The sequence below is a fragment of the Apodemus sylvaticus genome, chromosome X (genome assembly GCF_947179515.1).
Source record: "Apodemus sylvaticus chromosome X, mApoSyl1.1, whole genome shotgun sequence".
In the NCBI taxonomy this organism is placed as follows: domain Eukaryota; kingdom Metazoa; phylum Chordata; class Mammalia; order Rodentia; family Muridae; genus Apodemus; species Apodemus sylvaticus.
In genome coordinates this window covers 131,760,387-131,783,900 of record NC_067495.1, presented here as the reverse complement: position 1 = coordinate 131,783,900, position 23,514 = coordinate 131,760,387, and the positions used below count along the sequence as shown (strand labels likewise).

The 23,514-nt window shown below is 38.2% G+C and overlaps 1 protein-coding gene across 1 annotated transcript in view; it reads left to right on the top strand.

The window, feature by feature from the left end:
• Gpc3 (glypican 3) overlaps nt 1–23,514 on the top strand; it is a 333,506-nt gene that overhangs the window by 197,131 nt on the left and 112,861 nt on the right. The window contains exon 4 of the mRNA XM_052171490.1: nt 18,798–18,931. Within this exon, the coding sequence (XP_052027450.1) occupies nt 18,798–18,931 (134 nt within the window). The remainder of the gene's footprint in view (nt 1–18,797; nt 18,932–23,514) is intronic.

Here is a 23,514-nt window from a genome sequence, read left to right as displayed (position 1 = left end):
AATCTTTGCATCCCTGAATATGTTTTATCTCCACAAATGTTGTTTCATATGTACATTGAGAATAAAAGCACTGACAAAAATGCCTAGTGCTTAAAGGCAATGGAAAAAAACTCTTAAATGTAATATGATTCACTTTACCTACTGTGAAGCAAAGTAGCCTTTTCTCCCTACATCTTCCTTTGCATGGTGGGGTGTTCATCTTTTGGGTCCCCATAGTAGCAGTACCATATTTACTGAGTTCCAAAGAAAAAGTTCTTTTGCTGGGAGGTACCAATACAAATATCAAGAATCTGTTTGGGGAAGATAAACCAATTGGCCTGCAGAAGAATTTCTGGATAATTTTTCTAATGTTAATATTGTTCTTTCAGATAAATATGCTTGACCAGGTTCTCCACATGTTTCCTAAGGTCTTAATTTCTCACTCCTTGCTACATTTAGGGCTTGATGTATCTTTAAAATCAACATCTTTAGTCTCTGTAGTTATAGGACTCTTCTTCTACCTGCCCAAACCCTACCAAGGCCAACCATGTTTTCCCAAATGTTAAGGTCAGTTCCCTACCAAGCAGACCAACTGGACCATCTACAAGTTGCTGGCTGCTCACAATAGGTCTTCCCAGAGGACTCATGAGAAAGGGGTAGCAAAATGTAATCTGGACCCCTGATAGGGCTTGTTTTGGTTTGTTAGTCTGCTGTGGCTTACTGCTGAAATCTCCTGGAATAGGGAGAGGACTCAAGCTGTGTTTATGGCTCCTTTGTTTTGGGAATGTTATTTATGCATTATAATGTTAAATTGCTTTTTACTGGGCACCACTGTTAAATGATGATTAAACTTAGGTTGGTATAAAAATGAATAGATGTCTATTATTTATCTCTGGGATAATTTATTGATATCCTCTTGGTTTAAATGCTAAGCTTTTATTCTATTGCTAAAATGTCTCTTCTGTTCATATCTACTCTGCTTACATTCTTTCCCCTTCTATTATCTTTCTGACTCTTAGGGTTTGGATTACCATTCTATTTTCTGTTGAACAGAAAGATTAAATACCAGATCCTCCCTCCTACCCTGTGGATACACTGAAATATAGGACAGAAAGAAAACATTCCTCTCCTACAATTGAAATGTAAAAGTTTTGATGCCATAAATCTCAGATGGGTCCCTGACAAAGAAAAATATTAATGCAAAGGATGAGGAGAAAAGTAGAAAGATACAGAAACAAGAGGAATCCAAGCCACTGTGGGTGATACTCCTCCTAAATGGCCTATTTTTTCATTCATTTTGGATGGATGCTGGATGCTGGAAGACAGTGAGACCAGTGCAGTCATCTGCATATGTTCTCCGATATCTCCCTTTATTAATTTTCCTTATTGGACTCATCATAAAGATGATTAAATGTTTCTTATCACTTGAAAATTCATTAGCCTTGACTTCATTTGTTAAAGTTCCTTTTATTTTTGAGATTATAATATATTTCATCATTTCCTCCTTCTATTTCCTCGGGCTAAACCCTCCCATACACCCCTTTTGCTCTCTTTCAAATTCATGGCCTATTTTTCACTAATTGTTATTGTATACATGTATATGCATGCATTATATACATGTATATATGTATATATGTACGTATATACTTATGTCCGCCTAAATATGACCTGCCTTTACTGTTTCCTTTTTCCATTCCTAAGATACATTCTCACCTGTTACTGTCTGACTTTCACAGAGACTGTGGACTCCTCTTCTCATCTGAGAATTCCATGAGCCTGTCATAGAGACTACAGAGACACCTTACCTCTTGCCCAGATTAAGTGATTAGATTCTTGGTCTAGTGTTTGATTCAGAGATTCTTGTCTGGGTCCCTGGACCTTGCAGGTTTCCCTGAAGCTCTATCATGGCTTTATTTCCCCCTTTCATTCCTCACCAACATCTTTTGCTACAGCAATTACACCTCCCAGTGCCAAGAAACAGCCAGAATCAATACCCACAGCCAGCTCTCCTGGTTCTTCATCTTGAACTTCGAAGAGATAATGCAAGAGGGAAAAAGAAAGACTCGTTAAATATAATATTCGAGATAAAATGCAAATTTCAAGAGGCCGAAAGTGAGGAGCTTTACTCTGCCAAATGAAAGCAGCTAGTGGATAGAAAGAAAACAAATCTATCAGTCCAGCAGCCAGGAAGGCTTAACACAGACAGGAAAGACATTTCCTTGTTTTATCTTTTCAAACCAGAGTAAGGAGATTTAATTGGTTAACGGTGGGAAACAAGCCAACAGTCTAGGAAAGTGAGAGCTAAAACATGGGGAACTAAGAAAAGGGAGTCCAAAACTTTATGTTCCTGTTGGAAAGATGGAAAAAACAAATATAAAGTAGGCACCTATGTAGCATCTGTGAGTCCTGGGATCAAAGGAAAGAGCCATAAATACTTCAAGATGTCTGCTTTGTACTGCATGGCTAATTGGACCAATGAGAAACCAACTTGCAGGGGATCATGAAACACTTAAGTGTATAAATATAGATAATGATCCAGCCTGAAATATATACAGGTGTCACAGAATCAGAACTTTGTTCTTCTAGTCGGTCTCATGGCATGTTGGTAAGCTCGGGTTCTTTTCTGTCAGAGATGTTCCAGGAAGCACTTCCCACTTCACAAGGATTCCTCAATAGTCTGCTCTTAGGAGCTCCAGAGGGAAATGCTGACCTTAAGCTGGGACCTTTGTTTGTTTCTGTTTTTCATCATTATCAACTCCATTTCCCCATCTGGTTCTACAGCGTATTCCATTCTCTTGATCATTTCGTTTTTCTTACCTGCTATTAAAGCTTAAAGTATTTTTTCTTCTTTTTCTTCAAGTTGTCTTCTTCCTCTTACATTTAAATCAGAGAGTGATTTTGGAAAGATGAGGGAACTGAAGCATATGATCAGAAGAAAGGTGTTTGCCCAAGCTGTATCAGTTTAAGGCAAACTAGGACAAAAATGCCTGGCTTCTGCCCATCAGTCCAGTATTGTTTGTGCTGTATCACCCAACTCTTTCAATGATTCTGTCTCCTTCTACCTTAAATATTCAAGCTGGCATCTGAAGTTACTTCCTGATTTGCTTTGTGCTCTGATTGTAAAATTCCTAGAGATCACAATAGACACCTCATTACTATAGATTTCAGCACGCTGGGCATTATGAGTATTTTTCTGTGAAGAACAGAAATAAAATAGGCAGAGGATGAAATTCCATGCCAAGATAGTTTTGCATCTGTGTTGCCTGAGAAATTTTTGATGAGGAGAGAATCAAGTATAAATATGCAATTGAGACAAAGACAACTCAAAGATGTGGTACTATTCACGAGAGCAGTGGTGAATAGAAACTGTTAGTCTGGTCTCTTCCTCTTCCGACTCTTGCATACATCTAAGCATATCAATGAAAAACTGTTCCTCAAAATGTGTTTCAGTTACAGTCAATTAAAGGTCAGCAGGTGTAATTTACATGTAATGGATAAGCAAGAATAAAAGCTATCTGTTGGGTCGTGAGAAATAGATTCCATTTCATTTGCAATGCATGCTCCAAGGGCTTTTGAAAATGCATGATGCAAATCACTGTTGTTATTTTTTTAGAAAGCATTTTCCCAGGTTTGGTGTCTCAGCCTGTTTCATTCTCTTGTTTGCATGCATGCCATAGTCGTTAGTACAATTGAATTATTGAATGACCTGCTTCGATACGCTGGTAGGCTGCTTGATTGAGCCTATCTTTATAATGGAAATCAGAGAACACTTTTAACCTTGTTATAGTTTCACTGTATCATTGATTAATATATAAAGAAAGACATAAATTTCACAGTGAGCTATTTATTTCTAGACAATCTTGTGAAAGCAGTTTGGGTGATGTTACAGAAACTTTCTTCATGCCTTTGTCAGGCTGACACTAATGATCGTGATTATTTCTCAGACTTTCAAAGTGTCAGTGTTAATTAAATGAACGCTTAAAATATAGATAGAAATGAATATTTAAGTGGTTTTCTTAAGTGTTTGACAATGTGTATGAACATTCTTTTGTTACCTAGTTACTTTCAGAGAGCAGATTTCATTTGATAAGGGTTTTTTTTTCCTCTAGTAGCAAATACTTGGCTAAGTGGATGAGCCAATGTTATCAAGGTCACTGAATTTCATACAGATATTCAGTGAGTGTTTTGATATATTCTGTACCAAGTATTATGGATAGAGAAATAGAAGCAACCACACCTGCTCTCAAAAAGACTTCCTAATCTAGTGAGGGATACAGTGACCAAAAGGGAGAACAGCCAATGTACAACATCACAGCAACATAGTGAGCAATGGGAATTATCCAGCCACACTTGAGAAGGTCAGAAAAGGTGTCCTAGAGGAGTTGTCCACTGGGATGACAAGCAACGGGTCTCTAAGAAATATGTTGCTGGTTTTGAAGGACAACAGAAGCTTAGGACTTTCCTAGAAACTGGGGAATAAGGTTTACTGGAAGAAGGTTTTTCTTTCTGTGGTTCAGGGCTCCTTCAATAGCCCAGACATATATCTTAAGCCATCCAGGTCCTGGAACCTTACATGAACTCTGGAAAGAAAGGCTTTTTAAAAAAAAATGTTGTCTTTTCTCCAGCTACTTTGGCAGCAAGCAGGCCCCAGTATGGCTGGAAAGATCAGGCAACTCACACTGGACCTGCCTTCTACATTTAGAGGGAGTTTGAAGAGTTGGAATTTGACTGTTTGCTAGGGCAAACAGGGCTAGTTATAGAAAATCAAGACAAAAAGTAAAACCTGGTTCTAATGAAACCAATTCTATAAAAATGTATCACTGCTTTTAGATTGCTATTAGTGGAGTGTAGAACTCATTAAGAGACCTTAGCATCATTAATAATTTTCCTAGTTGAGTTTTATGAGTACTGTTTTCTTTAAAAGCTCTCATGAAACCCTTGTAGAAAAGCTAATGTGCAGCTTTTCAACGTATTGCCCTTCAAGGCTCAGGTTCTGTTAAGCATAAATTGCTTCCACAGTAAAATGTACTTATTGTCTTAGGGTGCATTCATAGTTTTAAAAACCAAGCTATAGTCAATCCTTATTTTAGATAAACACTGCTAAGGAAGATTGTTTCATAGGCTTTAAGGTACTTGGGATAGATTTGAACAAACTCACTAAGTGGGGCAAGAAAGGTGTGCAGGGTGTGCTAAGAGGCAAACTTGTGCTTCCTAGACAAATGCCACATGCCTTGCTCTGGAGATGTTTTTAAATAAACTCACTCATTGTCAGTAGCAGAGATTCATATAATGAGTTCTGGTGTACATTTGAGGGTAGCATATCCTGGAAGGTAATTAATTATGTTTCCTATTTAAATAGCCCCTTCTCCTCTTTTTCTCTTCCTCCTTCCTTCCATTCCTTTTTCCTTCCTCTTTCTTCCTCCCCATCTCTGTCCCTCAAGAAAAATGCACGATTGAAAACAGATGATTTCCATTTCATTGGATGGGAAAAGCTGCTACCAAGTGGTTTGTCTCTAGCAACAGATGTTTGTTTGTCCAGGAAGGGAAGCCAAAGGGATCTATCTACATTGCCCCATGGATCACTGTTTGCATGTGGGGAGAACTGGAGCCAACCTCACACTTTTCCCTTGCCTTTAGAATAGGTTACAGGGTCGGGCGGTGGTGGCGCACGCCTGTAATCCCAGCACTCTGGGAGGCAGAGGCAGGCGGATTTCTGAGTTCGAGGCCAGCCTGGTCTACAGAGTGAGTTCCAGGGCAGCCAGGGCTACACAGAGAAACCCTGTCTCGAAAAAAACAAAATCCAAAAAAAAAAAAAAAAAAAAAAAAATAGGTTGCAGGAATCAAAGTGGAAACTCAAAACTTTCAGAAGCCAATAAATATTATGCTTCTCTGGGGATGGGAAGGCACCATATGTCACTTTCATGCTTTTAATCTAAAGGCCAAGTCTTCACTAGACTGTAGTAATACGTATTTGCTTTGTGGAGATTTTCATTGAAATGGCAAATGTCGTTTCTTTAACTATTTCTCATGCATTGCCTTCTGATCAGAAAACAAATAAGTACAAAGTGAAATGCCCTTAAGAAATGTTACAAAACATACTGTTTCTGAGAATACTTTCAACACTAGGTTGCCTGGGAACCACTGGAACCCAGGTTATTGGTTTACAAGGTTCCTTTCAAGACCTTTAGAAATCCTTAGTGTAATCCCATTGTTTCATGAACAATGGAACGAGAGAGTACATAAAGAGTAGAGGAATCGTGAGACAGCCACAACATTAAATAGTTGGGAGAGAGAGTTGGTTAAGAAGTGCCCTAATGATTTTAGTAAGTTACAGGATAGGATGTAGTAAAGAGAAGAGACCATGAGAAACAATGGCTGCTTATTAAGTGTCTCTTCTAGGAGGCTTCATTCCTAGCATTTCCGTCTGTGTTCTTTCATGTAACCCCCAACATAGCCTCATAAAGCAAAGCTGATTTCCCCCCACTTTTTTGGATGAGATGCAGAGAACTGGAGGATAAAATAGTTCTTTTCTTTTAACAAGAAGCAGGAGGAGTAAGACCATACAACAATCTTTCCAGAGGTTAGACACCTTGCTGCCTGTCCAAATTTCCAAGTATGTAACCTAGGAGAAAACTCCACGAGTATACATTTTAGCTATGAAGGCAATAAATACAAAGATCAGGAGATGAGAAGGCTAGGTCTGGAGGGAGTTTCTGACAAGAAGAACATGTGTGTACCTAGCACAGTGGTAGTGCACAAGCCCACCCATGTGAAATGTGTCTTCTTTGGATGTATGATAGGTGGGAGCAAGCAGAATGATCTATGAACATGGAGATAGAGGGGTCAGGGAAAGAAGCTGTGTTTGAACACAGAGAAGCAAAAGGAGAAAGGCAAAGAGATGACAGGCATGTGGCAATCTGTTGAAAGAGAAATATCTATACAAAAGAGGATGGAGGGATTGGGGATTGTATATCAGATGAGTAAGATAGGAAAGTGAATGACTAGGCAATACAGGGAAAAAAACACTCCAGAGAGCTCTTCCCAACCTGGTTTGCTCTCTCGACATTTGTATGAGGCATTTTTTATGGCATGATCTAGATGACTGAATACTAATTCCTTGAAGACGTTGCTTCTTCTTTGTATATCTTTATGATTATTATTGAATTCTTTGCTTTTTGAATGTTTATGATGACTCATTAATTTGGATTCCCTAGCTTGGAGTTGATATTTGAAACAATGTCCTAAGGGGCCTTACCCAGTGCCCTTTTACAGAGCAGTAATAACCCGAATGCTACTGTCTTCTTTTGTTACCATACTGACAATGTTCAAATCAAAACCATCCATTCTCTGATTCATGTATGTTATTAACTCCAGCTGGGTGTCAAGACATGAGTCAGATACTGTTTTATTAGTGAAACCTAGATAAGAAAACAGAGAATGAAGATATCACCTTTATTAGAAAAAGAAAACTTTTATTATATTTCTTTGTACCATGCAATGAGTTTTTAATAGAACTGAATGGATAGAGCACTCATGTGTCTGGCCTTAATCCCCCTCCTTTGGCGCCAGATATATGTGATTTCATGATTCTAGCAAGAGAGAGATGCTGGTTTGTCAGTTAATCAAAAGTTGTTAAAGAAAAGTCAATACAAAGGAGGCTAATCATCATCTTGTCTTTTCCTTGTGACTGTAGGACTTCTGGTGTGTAGGTTGTTCGTTCTCTGTGGCAGCATTACCAACAGTAGTACTGGTGCCCTTTCTGTAAAGGGTGAGAATCTCATTTTCTTTCTCTTCCTTGTGATAAAAGACTGGAGTCTAACTCCTTGGAAAAGCTGGAAGAATATTAACACTAGCTATGTGTAGCCAAGCATCACTTTTCCTCCCTCTCTTCTTCAGGCATGTACACAGTAATTCATTTCTTTGTCATACTTGTCCTCCTCTGAACCTATGTCTTTGAAGTCTTGCTCTCCTTTCCTATAAATTGACTCCAAAATGAAGTAATTTGATTCTTCAAGTGGAGCAGTGGGTTTCATGTGTCCCCTAACCCAAGCTATACTTTGCAATGTCATGTAACCCTTAAAACCATGCTAACTGTGCCCACCAACCTTTCCTAACCAAGGGCACAAGTATCCCCAACATGATGCTATAGGAAGGATTTTTTTTTTATTGAAAGTACCTTTCCTCAGGAAGAATCTTGCTTAGAAAATTCTCTTGTAAGAGGCTAGATGATTTGTGCAAGTAGCCACACTGACATTATTTCTAGCTGCAACATTCTGGCCATCATTTGAAATCAATAGAAGATTGTATGGCCTGGATTTCACATTTTACCTAGCTTCCTGAGGTGATGTGTTCTAATACATTGCAGTCCAACTGCTCTGATGGCGCCTCTCACCACCCCCCAGGCATAGCCTCCAAGTTGCTTGTTGTACAATACTGTCTTTCATGTTCAAAAATGTTCAATTATGAACCCTTTCTAAGACTCTAACACAGAGATCTAAGTCTCTGTGCAGGTGTTGCTCATTTTGTTATGGCTGCTGAAATATCTTGAGAGACAAAAATGGTAGGATGATGTGAAAAGGCAACTTGAAATTACTTCCCAATCTTTTATAGTTTTGCTCTGAGGTTCACAGAATTTTAAGATGCTGCAATTGGGAGTGATCATTTGATCCAGTCCTCTTTACTGTATGGGTGAAATTACCGAGGCCTAGAGAGCTGAGAGTGCCCCCAAAAGAATGTAATCTCATACTGTTGCTCTGCTCTTAATTCTGTACTTCAAAAAGAAGAAGAATTGAATTTGTTCGAGTTTTCAACTCATAAGATATATTTCAGACAAAGGCACCATCATTCTTCACTAGAAATTAAAAATAAAACAGGCCCTACTTTTTATATTGTTCTGCTAACTTTATCAATTATATATAATGAGAGGTTCCACTATGATATTTTCATACATATGAGTAATATATTTGATCATGTTCACTGTCCTTATTCACATATCTTGTTCTCTTCCTGTTTCCATTAATTCCTTTTTTTTCTCCTGAAGTATTCCCCTTTCTACTTCCATGTGGTTTTGTGTATATATGTGAACCAACGTGTTACATGAAGGTTGTTTATAGGAGCATACATGGGTATTAAGTTTACAGGAACAGATGTGCCTTGCCAGTAGTTACACTATTGAAGAGCATTGGTCCTCAATCCCCATCTGAAAATTCATGCAGTATAGCTGAAGTTATATAAATACTTGGGAAAATGATGAGATTTCATGACGGTATCCCCTGATTAATAGACTGGGCAAAGAGAAAAGTAGGCATGACGAATCCTGACTGACATGTAAGGAGGTCATCAGAAGAAGAAATTGGAGAGTGAAAATAGCATGCGTAGAGAAGCAGAGCTGAGATGACGGCACTGCCCAGTGCTGCTGTCACAGAGGGGCATGCCTAAGATGACACAGAGGGATCTGCATGAGATGAGTCTCTTGGAGCTATTTCCGCTCTGAGGTCACGATGCTTCTCAATTCACCTGATTTTCTCACTCCTTTCAATCATGTTCTTTTCAGAATTTATCTCAGAAGTGGTTCTGATTATAACTTTGGCTAAAACCAATCAGTGAAGGTCTATCTGCTGTGGAGGACAATCAGCTAAGATCCAAGGTATTGGTCAGCAAGGATATCTTCATTTAGATAGACAGTGGCTAATCAGTTTGGCTGGAGTCACAATCAGAGCAATCTTGCAACAGCACTGCTGCCTATCAGGCCCACTGCCATTCATATAATTTTAGGAATGGTGTGTGGTTGAATACAGTGAGTTTTTATTATTTCCATACAAAAGGGTTATGAAAATGATCTAAGGTGTGTTTTAACATTTTCCCTCTTAATTCATCATTTAGTATTCCTTCAGCCAGTAAGAATTTAATCACAGTGCAGAAAATAAGATTCATACTTAGCTGGTCCTGACATCCTGGACTATGTATGTAGTGATTTCCTTGTATTCTGGGAAGGCAGAGATGTTGCTGTGTTTGGTGATAAGGTTGTATGTAATATTACACGTAAGTCTGCTCTATTTGTATATGCCTTGGATTTCTAGAAACTTTCCAATCAGACTCAAGCCTAAATTGTGTATAATTTGAATCAGAATAAGTACATGAAAACCAAAAAGTTATAAAAATGAAGCACAGGCACAGTATTAGTACCAGGTAAGAGACAAACAGTACAGGGGTTCATCAGACCCCTTTGCGGCAAAGTGTGTATTATTGTTATTATTTTGTTGTTGGGTTACAAGAGCTCTCTACATAATCAGAACAGTAGACCTTTATCAGATAAATGATTTTAAATTATGGTTGTAGGCTGTCTTTTCATTTTCTTACTTGAACAGTTCCAAGCATAAATGTCTTTAATTTATATACCATCCACTTGATCTGTCTTATACCCTCCTCCCATTAGTTGCCATTGCTAAGGAAATAGTGCCAGATTTAAGACCACAAAAATTGAGATGTGTGTCCTCCCACAGATTTGGCAGATATTTTTAACAATTCAATGTGAGTTGGTATTGACTTTGTGTTCATTGTTATACATAGTATATGCTAGTTAGCTTTTTGTCACCTTAAGAGAACAACCTAAAGGGAGGACTTGTTTGGTTTTGCTCAGAATTTCAGAAGTTTCAGGTCATTTCCATGCCTGGGCTGAGCATGATGGAGCAGAGAGGCTGGGGTGGTGGTCCCAGGAAAAGAGCAGTCACGTGCAGTAGCTGTAGATTGGACTTGCAGCACCTACATAGAGGCTCACAACCATGTGTGACCCCAGTCCAGGGAATCCAATGTCCTCTGCTGGTCTTCTTGGGCACTAGACATATATGCAGTGTGCAGATGTATATATCCAGACAATACTACTATACAAACATAATAACTATTTAAAGAATGTCTCACATGCACTCAATAGTAGGTTTTGTTGTTCTCTTGAATGTGCTATAGATGTCTGTGTGATCTCTTTAGAATTTTGGTCTTCAAGTCTTCCAGTTCCTTGTTGCTTTTCTGCTTGGTTACTCTATCCATTACTTAAGGAGAGAGTTGAAAACTAAATATTACTGTTGAATTGTCTCTTTCCCCCTTAAAATTTAACAGTTTTCATTCACATAATGTAGCTCCAGTACATATATGCTTGCATTATCTTTTGGATGAGTTGACACTTTAATCTTTTGTTGTCTCTCTTAATAAATTTTCATCTGTCTTGAAGACTGTCTTATATTATCACAGCTGTTCCAGCTCTCGTTTGATTACAGTTGGTAATGCTTGTATCTTTCCACATCTTTTTACTTTCAATGCAAATTATATCTCTTTTTACAAAAGCATAGACTTATAACATGTTGTTTTGGATTTAAATGATTCATTCTACCTTTTGATTTGCACATTCAATGCCCATGCCATTAATATACTTACTGATAAAAAAGAGATCTCAGTATGTGAACTGGCTTTCTAAATGCTTTATACATTATTTCTTTTGCTTTTAATGGTTACCTTCTTTTTGTTACCAGTTTGTTTTCTATCGGAATTTATATGGCAAACTCCTCTTCCCCCTCCCCTACATGTTATCCTATGGATCTGACTATGGCATGCGGCTTTTGCTTGTGTGTGATCATTGGCTGGAAACGCTGTCAAATGCTTTCCTTGAAGGGATGAGCTTGCACGTTTACTTCTGAGGAGATGTCTGTCAATATTCAAGTTGGAAGACAGTTTGTGTGCCAGCCTTCTTAAGTAAAAACTGTTCCACGACATGAATCTTTAGTTCATATCATAACTCAATGGTACATGTACTGTGCTCCAGTTGACAATTGTACCTCAGTATGTGATGGGAGTACATTGAGTATACATCTCATTTCATTATATACATAGTATTCAAAAAGACATATAATCAAAGGTCAATTGAGTTTTACTGCCTCTTCAAGAGTATTGTTAAGTGAGACTGGCTATTTTTTAAAGGGTGATTGTTTGGCAGTAAAACTACAGTGGCTTGCAGTTTCGTGTCACTGCCTCTACACATGCTGCAGTACCATGGTTTTACCCATCTCCCACCCTAGAGTTTGCACATTATCATTGCAGAATCACTTGAGGGAACACTAAATTTAAACCTGTTTCAGTGCTTTGGATATTTACAGTATTATTAATGCCCTACCCTCCCAACCCCAACATGCATACTAAGCTTTCACCTAACAGACCTTGGAAGATCAATTACTGCTGCAAACAAATAAATAGCAAGAAAATAGTAACCCCAGCCCATGTTTGCAGGTTCATTCACTTGCAGGATGAAAGTATACTCTATAGAGAATATATTCACTTTATTTTTATATTTGCAGTTCAGACTTCAGAGACACGCTCTCTCTCTCTCTCTCTCTCTCTCTCTCTCTCTCTCTCTCTCTCTCTCTCTCTCTCCTTCAAAAGTGGCAAGACTCCATCTACTGACTTTTCCCTTAGCTGGCATGGAGTAGTGTGAACCCTGCAGAGTTTTATTACTTTTTCCCCTGTTGTGTACACTATTCTGGCAAATATAACACAGTGAGCTATCATCTCAGATATTTCATTGACTTTTACAATTCTACTTTGGAAAGTTGTAATGAACAATTTTGACTTTTAGAGAGCTCATAACATTTATTTTCAATATTGAATTCCATTTTCTTTAAACTGAGAATGATTGAATTCAAGATACTTCTACAGCTTAGCTTGGAAGGTAATACAATTCTTAAATGTTTTCTTATAGAAAACATAACTTAAATTACTTGTATTTTTAATGTATTTATTTATTCTTTGAGAATTTGATAAAATATATTTTGATCATATTCTTTCCCCTCCTACAACTCTCCGTATGTCTTCCCCTCCTCCCTACCCACCCAACTTTATGTTCTTTCTGTCTCATAAGCAAAACCAATAGATTATTTATATCTGTAAAATTAAAGGGAGATAGCCTCCGCCCCCTCTCAACACATCCTATATCCTGATGATCAAACCTAGTTATTCATGCTAGAATAGTGGTCTACTGTGGACCTATATCAGCCACCCCCATAAATTTGTTTCTTAATTACAATTGCAATCAATATATTCCTCTCTTCTATGACAACTTTTTTTTAATGAAGGAACTCAATATGTAACCATGGCTGTCTTACAACTTTCTTTGTAGGCCAAACTCACTTGGAAATCAGAGAGATCTACATGCTTCTGCCTCCTACGTGCTGAGAGTAAAGGCATAGACCTCTATAGTAATGTGTTACAGATATTTTTTTTTAAATCAAAGTATTATTGAAAAATAAACTACGGTTGTATGTACTTCCACACAGATAAACTGAAGGTTATAATGATAACAGTCAGACATAGTGGAACACACCTGTAATGTTAGTACTTGTGAGGCTAAGGCAGGAGAATGTTGAGTTGAAGGCCAGCATAGAACATACAGATGGCCAAGCCCCACTCCTGGGATTTACAACAACATGTGTCTGAGTTTGGGCTCCCAAATTTGCATCTCACACAAGTCCATGAAGACTACATTATGGGTCTTGTTACTCATCTTAGACCACACCCTAAGTCTATTGAATAGGCTTCTATGCCACTAAGATTGCTAAGGAATTTCTTTTTATATTAAAGTTTAAGAAATACGTTGGAAGCTATTTAAAAGAGACACAACAACACACCAAGACATAGTATATGACTATAAGAACTCCTCTGAATGGAATTAGTAATAGCTATTGACCATCCAAGCCAGGACTGTGACACTGAGGCAGGCTGCCAAAGGTAAGTAGGCTCAGCTTACACAATAAGTTAGTCTAGTCAGGAGTGTCATTACCCTTTGGATCATTGTGTTACTTTATCCTCATCTTGCAGTCAGGCTTGGCAGGCATTGCTTTTGTCTCCATTTTAAAGATGCTGAAACTAAGAGATGCAAGGAAATTAAGTATCTTGTCTGATGTTTTGAAATGGTCAGAGGATGAGCTGTGACTAAAACCCCAGGCATCCTGATTTCAAACTGTCCCTTTCCCTTTAATATGGTGATGTGCCTCAAATTAAAGGCAAACTGATCCTTGGGACTTTCAGTTCATTTTCCCCCCCCTTAAATTCCAATTTCAAGAGATGACTTATATAAAATGTTCAGCTAATGCCACCTGATTTCTTAAAATAGCTCAATTCCTAATACACTGCAAATTATTAGAGAGCTTTTACTTTAATGGCCTGGCAATTAATTATGAGTCACAGTAAAATGTCTGTGGGGTAGGAAAAAAAAAAACACATTGTTACCAGGGTCTGTTCATTATCCTTTCTGCTCTAAATCCAGATCAATCAATAGTTAATTAATAATGATGTGCTTCCTCAAGTACAAGGTTATAAATTAATTTAATGCTCATATGCATAGTTTCTATAACAGAAAATGAATGGGGAAATGCCTGTCATGCCCATCTCGTTGTACAGAAACGTATGTAACAATTACCCACATCTAATAAGAATGGTTGACTTAGCCAAATGTTTGTTCATTTCTGTTCATCAGGATTCACTTGAGCTACTTCCATGTAGTTTACAGAAGCAGTGCAATCAGTTGAGTAGTGTGGCAGATTTAAATCAGTAATAAAAGCCCTGGGGAAATTAACAAGACAAAACATTAACCACAGACTAAACATTAACATACATTAGCATTTTTATTATACCTGCAGAATTGTTAAATGGGTATGGTTACTACTATTTAAAAGTTGATCATTTCAATGTATATTTTGTTTGAAATCTTTTAAGATTTAATTAAACAAAACTGTACAACACCACCACAGTATATAGCTTATGGAGAAACTCAGTGTTTTAACTAGAATCTTTTAGAATTCTCATCCTCAGTCCAAGATACCCCTCAAACAAATTTCATGGGCAATATTTGTTTAAAGTAGTTCATTAGAGCCTAGCTCATATTTAATATGCATTATCTTATAGGAAAATTCATTTTGAGTTCTTCTGGCTCCCAATAAGTCAGCCTATTAACAAAGACTAAAGTTATAAGAAATATTTAGCAACAGTTTTCAGAAAAAAAATATTCATTGGACTCACAGTTATCCATGGTCACGAGCAGTAAAGCAATTCTGTAAGTCACTAAAACTGCAGATACCTGCTGGGCAGTGGTGGTGCACACCTTTAATCCCAGCACTCCGGAGGCAGAGGCAGGTAGATTTCTGAGTTAGAGGCCAGCTGGTCTACAGAGTTAAGTTCTAGGACAGCCAGGGCTACACAGAGAAACCTTGTCTCTCAAAAACAAAAACAAAAACAAACAAACAAACAAACAAAAAAAAAAAAACTCAAAAAAACCAAAAAAACGGCAGATACCTCCAGAGGCTAAAGAGTCATGTCTTCAGGGACAGCTCCTTAAAACAGGAGTTACTCTGATCACAGAGTCCAGAAGTCTAGCCTTCATCCCCTGGCAAACTGTCGGGTTCCAAGGGCAGTGCCATTCAGTCACCCATAAACTTTTGATCTCTGCTTATTTTTCCTTTCTCATCTTTTCCCTCTTCTTTCACATTCTTTCTTTCCTTCTTTTATAAAATATCATCTAAGTTAGACCGCATACATTTAGATAACCCAGTCACATATACATCTTACATTACATATTTTCTGTCCAGGGTGGGGCAGAAGTCAACAGCAGACGTCTCCCTTAATAGCTTGTCAGTTGAATTTTTGAGACTGGATCTCTTGGAGAATGTACTGCTCCATCAGTTAGTTCAGTTAGGCTGACTAGACAATAGGCTTCAGGGATGTGCTTGTGGATGTTTCACAAGATGTCAGATCTTGGCCAAACCCAATACCGGGATACCCCTGAACCTATGTTATTGATGAGAACTTAAGGCACAGAACAGTCCATGGAAAATAAAAATATATTTTGAAGTAGGAGAAATCAGTGTCAAAATCCCAGCTCTGCCTATTGCTAGAACTGTGATTTTGCTTTAGGTTTAGGAAAAACTAAAAGGTTTTTAAATTCTTAGGCTTTTGATGAAGACACTCACCTATCCAATAAATTTATTTCAAGTAGCCAAATGTAAAAGTGGCAGCATTCTTGACCAGGTACATTACTCAGGGGATGAAAATCGGATTGCATTTCTTATTTAAGAGTTTAAAACTCCTAGGCAGGCTATGATTTCTAAAACACCACTTGAGAGAGCCAGGCTTCTTTCATGAGTGCAGCTCAAGAGTGAGAAGCTGGAAGGCCATCTTCCGTGGGTATGCCACATCTCTGCAAGTTAGAACGTCTGTTAGTCCTAACTCCTCTTCTCTCAATAAGCTCAAGATATTTTCTTCCAAATTTGAATGTGGAGGTGAAAGATGGGTTTAGGGGACCCTAAGTGGGAGTGGGCCATCTCTGGCAAAGGCTTTGCACAAGAGAAGAATTGACTTCATCGTAGATTGGTGAAAATACAGCCTGCCTGATAAGGTATGGTACACCTTGAATAGGAGCTGGAGATGTTAGCAAGACTCCATCATTTGTCTTTTATCCTGCACAATGCCTTGAGAAGTCTTGTTGATAATGCCATATTGTGAACTTGGGAAGAAAGATGATGAGAATACTGACTGGATACTTTCTTCTTTGTGCTTAAACTTCCTACTTTTGCTTCATCTGCTCCATATGTGAGTAGGCTAGATTTGGGGGTGGGAGCAAATACTTTGAAGTCATGTTCTGGTCCAATAAGAATTTGATGATACATAGGATCAATTTTCCTTCAGATGGGTCATCATACAGCTATGTTTTTCAACTAGACAGCATAATGTAATATATTTTCATTTGGGTGTTCTGTGGAGGACACATATACTTAAAAGAAAATGTGACCTGTGCACCTGAATGTGAGGATATTTTGAACCTGGTAAAACAGATCCTAACATTGATCTATGCTCATGTCATAACATATAGACACTTAAAGAACAAAAAAAAGGTTTATTATCTGAAATTTACCTGCAGTTTAAAAATAGTAATAAACATGTATTTGCCTATGGACATAAACTTACATTGTACAATTTGCCAGTTATTTGTGTCTGCACTACAAGCTTTGAAATGAATAGAACCCCGAGACCTAAGTACAGTTAGGCAGCCCCTATCCTAAAAACACCCTATCAGACTCCCAAGGTAGAATAGATTCAGAGACTGCAGATTCTGTACATAGAGTTAGAATCAGCTCAAGTCAAATAGCATTGCATAGGCACATGCAAAGATGTCAATATCTTGCATTCCAAAGTCAGATGGAGTATTTTTCCCCGAATCTTCATTTTGTTTTCCATGTTAGAATAAATGATTGAGGAGAGCCAGTTTGAACACATGGAAGTAATTCTGCTGCTCATTCAATATGTTTTCTGACTCAAGAATTTGTGTGAGAAGCCTTCCAGAGTTATGCAAACTAAATGGCATGTATGCCTCTTTGCACACATAGATAATCCAGTAAATGCTATTGGGCCATCCTGAAATATCCCAAAGCCAGACGAATACCCAGAATCAGTGGTTTAGTGATAGACTGGTATTTGGGGCCTAATGCACTAATAGAAAATTCCTACAATTCACTTAATTTGCCTAGAAGACTATAAAGTCAACTCTAAACTATGTGAAGTCACAGAAGTGATTCATATTCAATGTCTTCACAAGATGCTTCCAATACATTCCCTCAACTTTACAGTCTATATATTCACCTGAGCTATGTTAGTTGGTGATATGTCATTGCAAGATAATAATCTTTCTCTCCAAAATAAAATGTAAGCAAATAAATAGCAGGCATCATGTTTTAGGTAAGTAGTATTGTGTTAAGATTAGAAGTCAGACTAATGGGTTCAAAGATAGTCAAGTGGATCCGCTGCCTGTTTGCTTTAGGCAAGTCTCTTAACCTCCTTTTTTGTTTGTTTGTTTGTTTGTTTGTTTGTTTGTTTTTTGAGACAGGGTTTCTCTGTGTAGCCCTGGCTGTCCTGGAACTCACTCTGTAGACCAGCCTGGCCTCAAACTCAGAAATCTACCTGCCTCTGCCTCCCAAGTTCTGGGATTAAAGGTGTGTGCCACCACTGCCTGGCAGCTTCTCTTAATCTCCATGAGCCTCAATTTCTGCATCTATAATAAAGTAGAGGTGATAGTATTTTAGTGTCTGGCACTAGGAGCAATATAATAACGTTGATATTCATACTATTTATATGCATATTTATGTGGAAGTTGTTTTAGGCATTAGTTTCTTAAGTGCCGTGCTCTTTTAATGAAATCCTACAGTGACTTAGTTGATACACAACTCACAGTTGATGATGCTGCCTATAGGTTGATGTGCTTGCTTCCCTCCTGCCTTTGTAGGAAATTCACAGGAGCAACTATACTGACTGTTTTCAAAACACTTTAACTTGAGTCTAGTAAGACACACTTTAAAGAACTGGGCACACTCTGTGCCCTGAAGGCTGCTCTTCTATCAAGAGGCCACTCAGTGCCGCCTTGAACACCTTTCCATCTCTCATTTCAGATTATCTCAATTTTCTAAATTGCCTTTTGTGAACTTCTCCATACATACAAACAATAAGTGCCATCGAAAGCTATCAGCGGAGGCCTGTGTTTCCCTTTCTACTTTAGCATCTGAGCAGACCGCACTCAGAATGGTCCACTACTCCTCACCCAGAGTGCCTTCCCTTCTACTTCTGGTTCTTTGCCTTAAAACCTTATTTCATGATTTGACTCTATTAATGACTCTGTTCTCTTTGAAAGGAAATTGATGGAGAAAATTGTAGTGCATTTCCAAATCTGTTTCTGTCATCATAGCCATGGAATGATTGTGCTGTTATGCTACATCTCTCTCTCTCTCTCTTTTCAGATTGGCAAGTTGTGTGCCCACTCCCAGCAACGCCAATATAGATCTGCTTATTACCCTGAAGATCTGTTTATTGACAAGAAGGTATTAAAGGTCGCTCATATCGAACATGAAGAAACCTTATCCAGCCGAAGAAGGTGAGAGAATTTTTCTCCTCCATTTCAGCATACAAGTAACCACTGGATTTTCAGGCCAAAAATCACTGGAGTGAAGATTCTTACATATGTGCTATTTAGTTCTTCTGAGTAGAGTGCTCAATTAAGATCTATAATTTGTCTCTGTTAAAGAAAACTATTACTGGTAACTAAGACATATTTAAGTGTAAAGTTTCCAGGTATAAATATCTAGTTGGGCAACACAGGGTAGAATGAACTTCCCTAATCAGGACCCCTTATTTATTAAAAAAATATTTTCTGCTTATAAAATCTTATAGTTCAATGATCGATCTTGTGGTTATTCTCATTATTACCAGTAAGTTCCCCAGAGGGAGTTTAGCAAGACACTCTCAACATACATGACACATTTTACACAAAACTGCGTTTGCCTTTCACAGTTCTTAAAACATCACTCAGGAGCCAAAATGCAGATTCTCATAACCTTTCTTCCCATCCATCCCCACCCTTACTCAGGTTCCCTCCAACTCTGTTCAAGCTTCTGGGTTATAGTTAAGAGGTAGAGACCACATGAGAAGACCTTAAGAAAATTGTGCTACCCAAAGAATTATCCTTGTAACCAACTCTACACTGACTCAAGAACAGTTAGACATTAGTCTTTTGTTGTTCTTGTTGAATTTTTAGGGAGTTTTGAGAGATTGGCCTACAGGTAGAAAATTTATATCAAATAAGTAATATCTTAGATATGAGTTGTTGTTCGTTTGTTTAATGTTTTGGTTTTGGATTTTTTGAGACAGAATCTCTCTCTCTCTCTCTCTCTCTCTCTCTCTCTCTCTCTCTATATATATATATATATATATATATATATATATATATATATATATATATACATACATACATATATCCCTAGCTGTCCTGGAACTCCTTATGTAGACCAGAACCTCTTATGTAAAAGCACAGAGATCTGCCTGTTCCTGCCCACTAAGTGGGGCAATTAGAAGCCCAAGTCATCATGCCCAGCCCTCTAGAGATTGTGTCAAATACTTAGTAGTGCTACAATGTATGCCGGCAGTGAAAACAGGAAGATATGATCTCTAGGTCATTCTAGTGGAAAAATAGATATAAATACAAGCAAAAGCAAAAGAATTTCCAGAAGACACAGGCAGTCTACAGAAAGACAGACCCTCAGGTAAGGGGATCTTCAGAAAAGGCTTCATGGAAGAAATGGTTTAAAAATTTATAACAGTCACATACAGAGCAATCTTAAACTGAGCAAATCAACTCCATCTTGAAATTGTTCTGTTGCTATGTACAGTTTTTATTTATCAGGTATAAGTTAAAGTATTTTTAATTAAATTAACTTATCAATCCAGACACATTTTATTTTTTCTATTTTTTACAGATATTTATTTATTTATTTATTTATTTATTTATTTATTATATGTGAGTACACTCTCACTGTCTTCAGACACTTCAGAAGAGGGCATCAGATCCCATTACAGAGGGTTGTGAGCCACAATGTAGTTGCTGGGAATTGAACTCAGAACCTTTGGAAGAGCACTCAGTGCTCTTAACCGCTGCGCCATCTCTCCAGCCCCTTCAGACACATTTTTAAATGGGAGGTTTGTGGAAGACCCTGCTTCATGGATTCTATCTATGCTGGGCTCTGTATTGTCTATTCGTATTCACTTTACTTTGGGAGAACTCTTGATCTAGATGCTGGTCTAGGGGGAAAAAGAAATTGATAAAGGAGGTCCCCCCCCCCCACCTCACCTCTGGACACTTAGATATAGTATTTTGTTTAGAGCCATTTTTGAGCCTGAAGGCAACTTCCAAATAATTGAAATGATAGTAAGAGAAAATTAAAAAGCTATAGATTTGAATTAATGGCAGGATTTTGGGAGGGGGGGAGTGAGTGTTACTGGAAGGGTTTCTTTTGGAAGAATTTTAATACCTATATATATTTCTTACTGTGATCACTTCAGCATTTCAGACACTCAAGAGAAATGGATGTATTCATCTATCAGCTTCAGCACTCATGCCCAAGATCTATTAGGGATTACAAACAGAACAATTAGAAGGGAATGCTGTCGTAGTTTACTCAATGTGTGGAGGTTACAAGCAAGCTATCTGGGTCTGATTACAAATCAAAAAGACCTTTGCTTTATTAAAGTAACAGCACACAAAGAAACACAGGATTCCTTTGGAAGTATTCAGAAATCATCTGTTTGTTTTGTCTGCCCCCAACTGGGTACTTCGCAGCACACAACTAGTCTTAGAAATAGCTTAGCTCTGTTTAGAGGCAATTTATTCTCAGCCGGTGGTCTATGTATGGGATTTAAGTTTTCTTTATGAAATACATGTTGAAAATATCTGTTGTGAAATTTAGAACACGGAAGACAAAATACTTTGCATTCATAATGCATCAAAACAGAAGCAATATGCTCATCCCAGCCCTTTACTGATATGTTCAGTACATTTGGGTTTTCAGTCTCTCCCTCTTTGCTGTTCTTAATTTCTCCATCACCTCACTTGTGATACTCGGTCCCAGATACTGTTTGGTAGAGCACATGAGTAATACTTTTTACTTTTCAAATGCAGAATTGGTAGTTGACTAGTCCACCCAGCCCCTATACACCAAGCTTGTGATCCAACTGCCAACCTGTGATAAAGCTATAGCCCTCCACCCTTGTGGAATTCCCTCTACATATTGGAACCTCCTGCTTTCTGTAATTCTTAGTCTGAAGGGGCAATGGATTAGGTACCACTAGTAAGCTACACAGGAAAAAAAAGGTAGAAGGTGGTCTCTCCATGATCCAAACCTGAGGCTAATTCCTGCCTCCTCTCAGACCACTGCCTTAGATGTTTGCCTTTGCTAGGCGGCCTTGTAAGTTCAGGGGTATCTTCCAGCCTCTGCTGGAAGCAATAGAATATATATTGAATGAGTCAGTAAATGAGTTTTCATTCTGGTAGACATTTTCCTACCCCACACAAGCCTTTATAATAAAAGCTTTCAAGCATATCTATGAGCTGAGCATAGTATAAGACAGGTTATGATGAGTAAAGGACCCTACACAGTCCAGTCAAGGGGACAGACATACAAATGAATAATATCTTATATTGAATTTGAGTCATCTGACTGAGCTACCTACAAGACAGTAACAGCATCATAGCTGGAGGGATGGAGTCCTGGGCCTCTCTGGGAGGCTCAAACATGGCTACTTGTATCAGATAGCTTTTAAACACAGCCTAAGAGATGAGCAGGAATTCAACTGATAAAGGACAAAAAAGGTGTTTCAGGCAAAGTTAATGGGAAGAGAAGAAGGATGGTAGTGTCTGTAGCAACAAAAAGTGGAAAAGTCTTCCTCCATTAGAATTAAGTGTGATCTTGCACCACTCAAATTTGACTTACTTTGGTTTTTGTACAATGACATCATATTACTTTACATTAAGAAAAAAGGAACCAGGTTGGAGAGGTGGCTCAGTGGTTAAGAGCACTGACTGCTCTTCCTGAGGTCCTGAGTTCAATTCCCAGCAACCACATGGTGGCTCACAACCATCTGTAATGGAATCTGATGTCATTCTGGTATGCATGAAGACAGCTATAGAGTATGCATATAAATAAAATAAATGAAAAATGAAAGAAAAAATGAAAGAAAAAGAAACCTTACTGACAAGAGGGAAGTTCAGGATCTACAGTCAGGGATGAAAGGCTCTGTTTAAATTGCAGTGGTTTCCAATTAGCACTGCTTTGATGCCTGCCCACAGGAGATCAATGTGAGAAAGTGAAGGCAGCATCTGAAATTGGGGATGCCCTCTCTGGGATGATGGATGCCCCATTGGAAAATCACATGCACTGAGCTCCAATACTTTCGAATGGCTCAAGCCTGCAAAGGAAGCCCATCCTTTAGTTCCACATTTCCCACCCTAAATGGACCCTTCTATGAAGAGACCCTTTCCTAAGCAAATGAGAGCCATAAGCTGTACCCTTTCTATGTCACTGGCATGTCACATTCATAGATTAGAATCAAAGAACATTCCTTTCAAGTCAAATGATTTCTCCAATCTCGGCCAAATAGGCCGCCTTAGTTCCTAAGTAGAGATTCTTGTGTTGTCTGTCATGGAGTACCAACACAAAGACAAAAATCTGAGAAAATTAACATGCCACCTAGTTTCAAGTGTCTTTCATTAAAAAGGAAAAAATAAAAATAGTCAACATATTGTCTTTTAAAATTATATGTGTGAAGACATTGTGAAGCTTCATTTAAGAAAGCATAAAAATAAAATATACTTAGCTCTCATACTAGAGCAAGTTTGAGGAGAGATGACAGAAGACAAAGAAGAGGAGAAATGAGAAACACAACAAACTCAGTAGGAGGTAAATGACTCCTGCCACGCTCTGCTGTCATGGTGTCAGAGGACATTATTACCTGTTGTCACTGTTCTTCAGAAGCTCATTGACTCTCCCACAGTTTAGTGTTTTCCTACCTTCAAAAGTAGTATGACTGCATCTATTTTCAAGGTCAAAGTGTTTCTTGGAAACCACTGATACAAAAGACGTTGCACAAAGCAATGATCCAGTATTCTAACAGTGTCCTTTGGAGCAC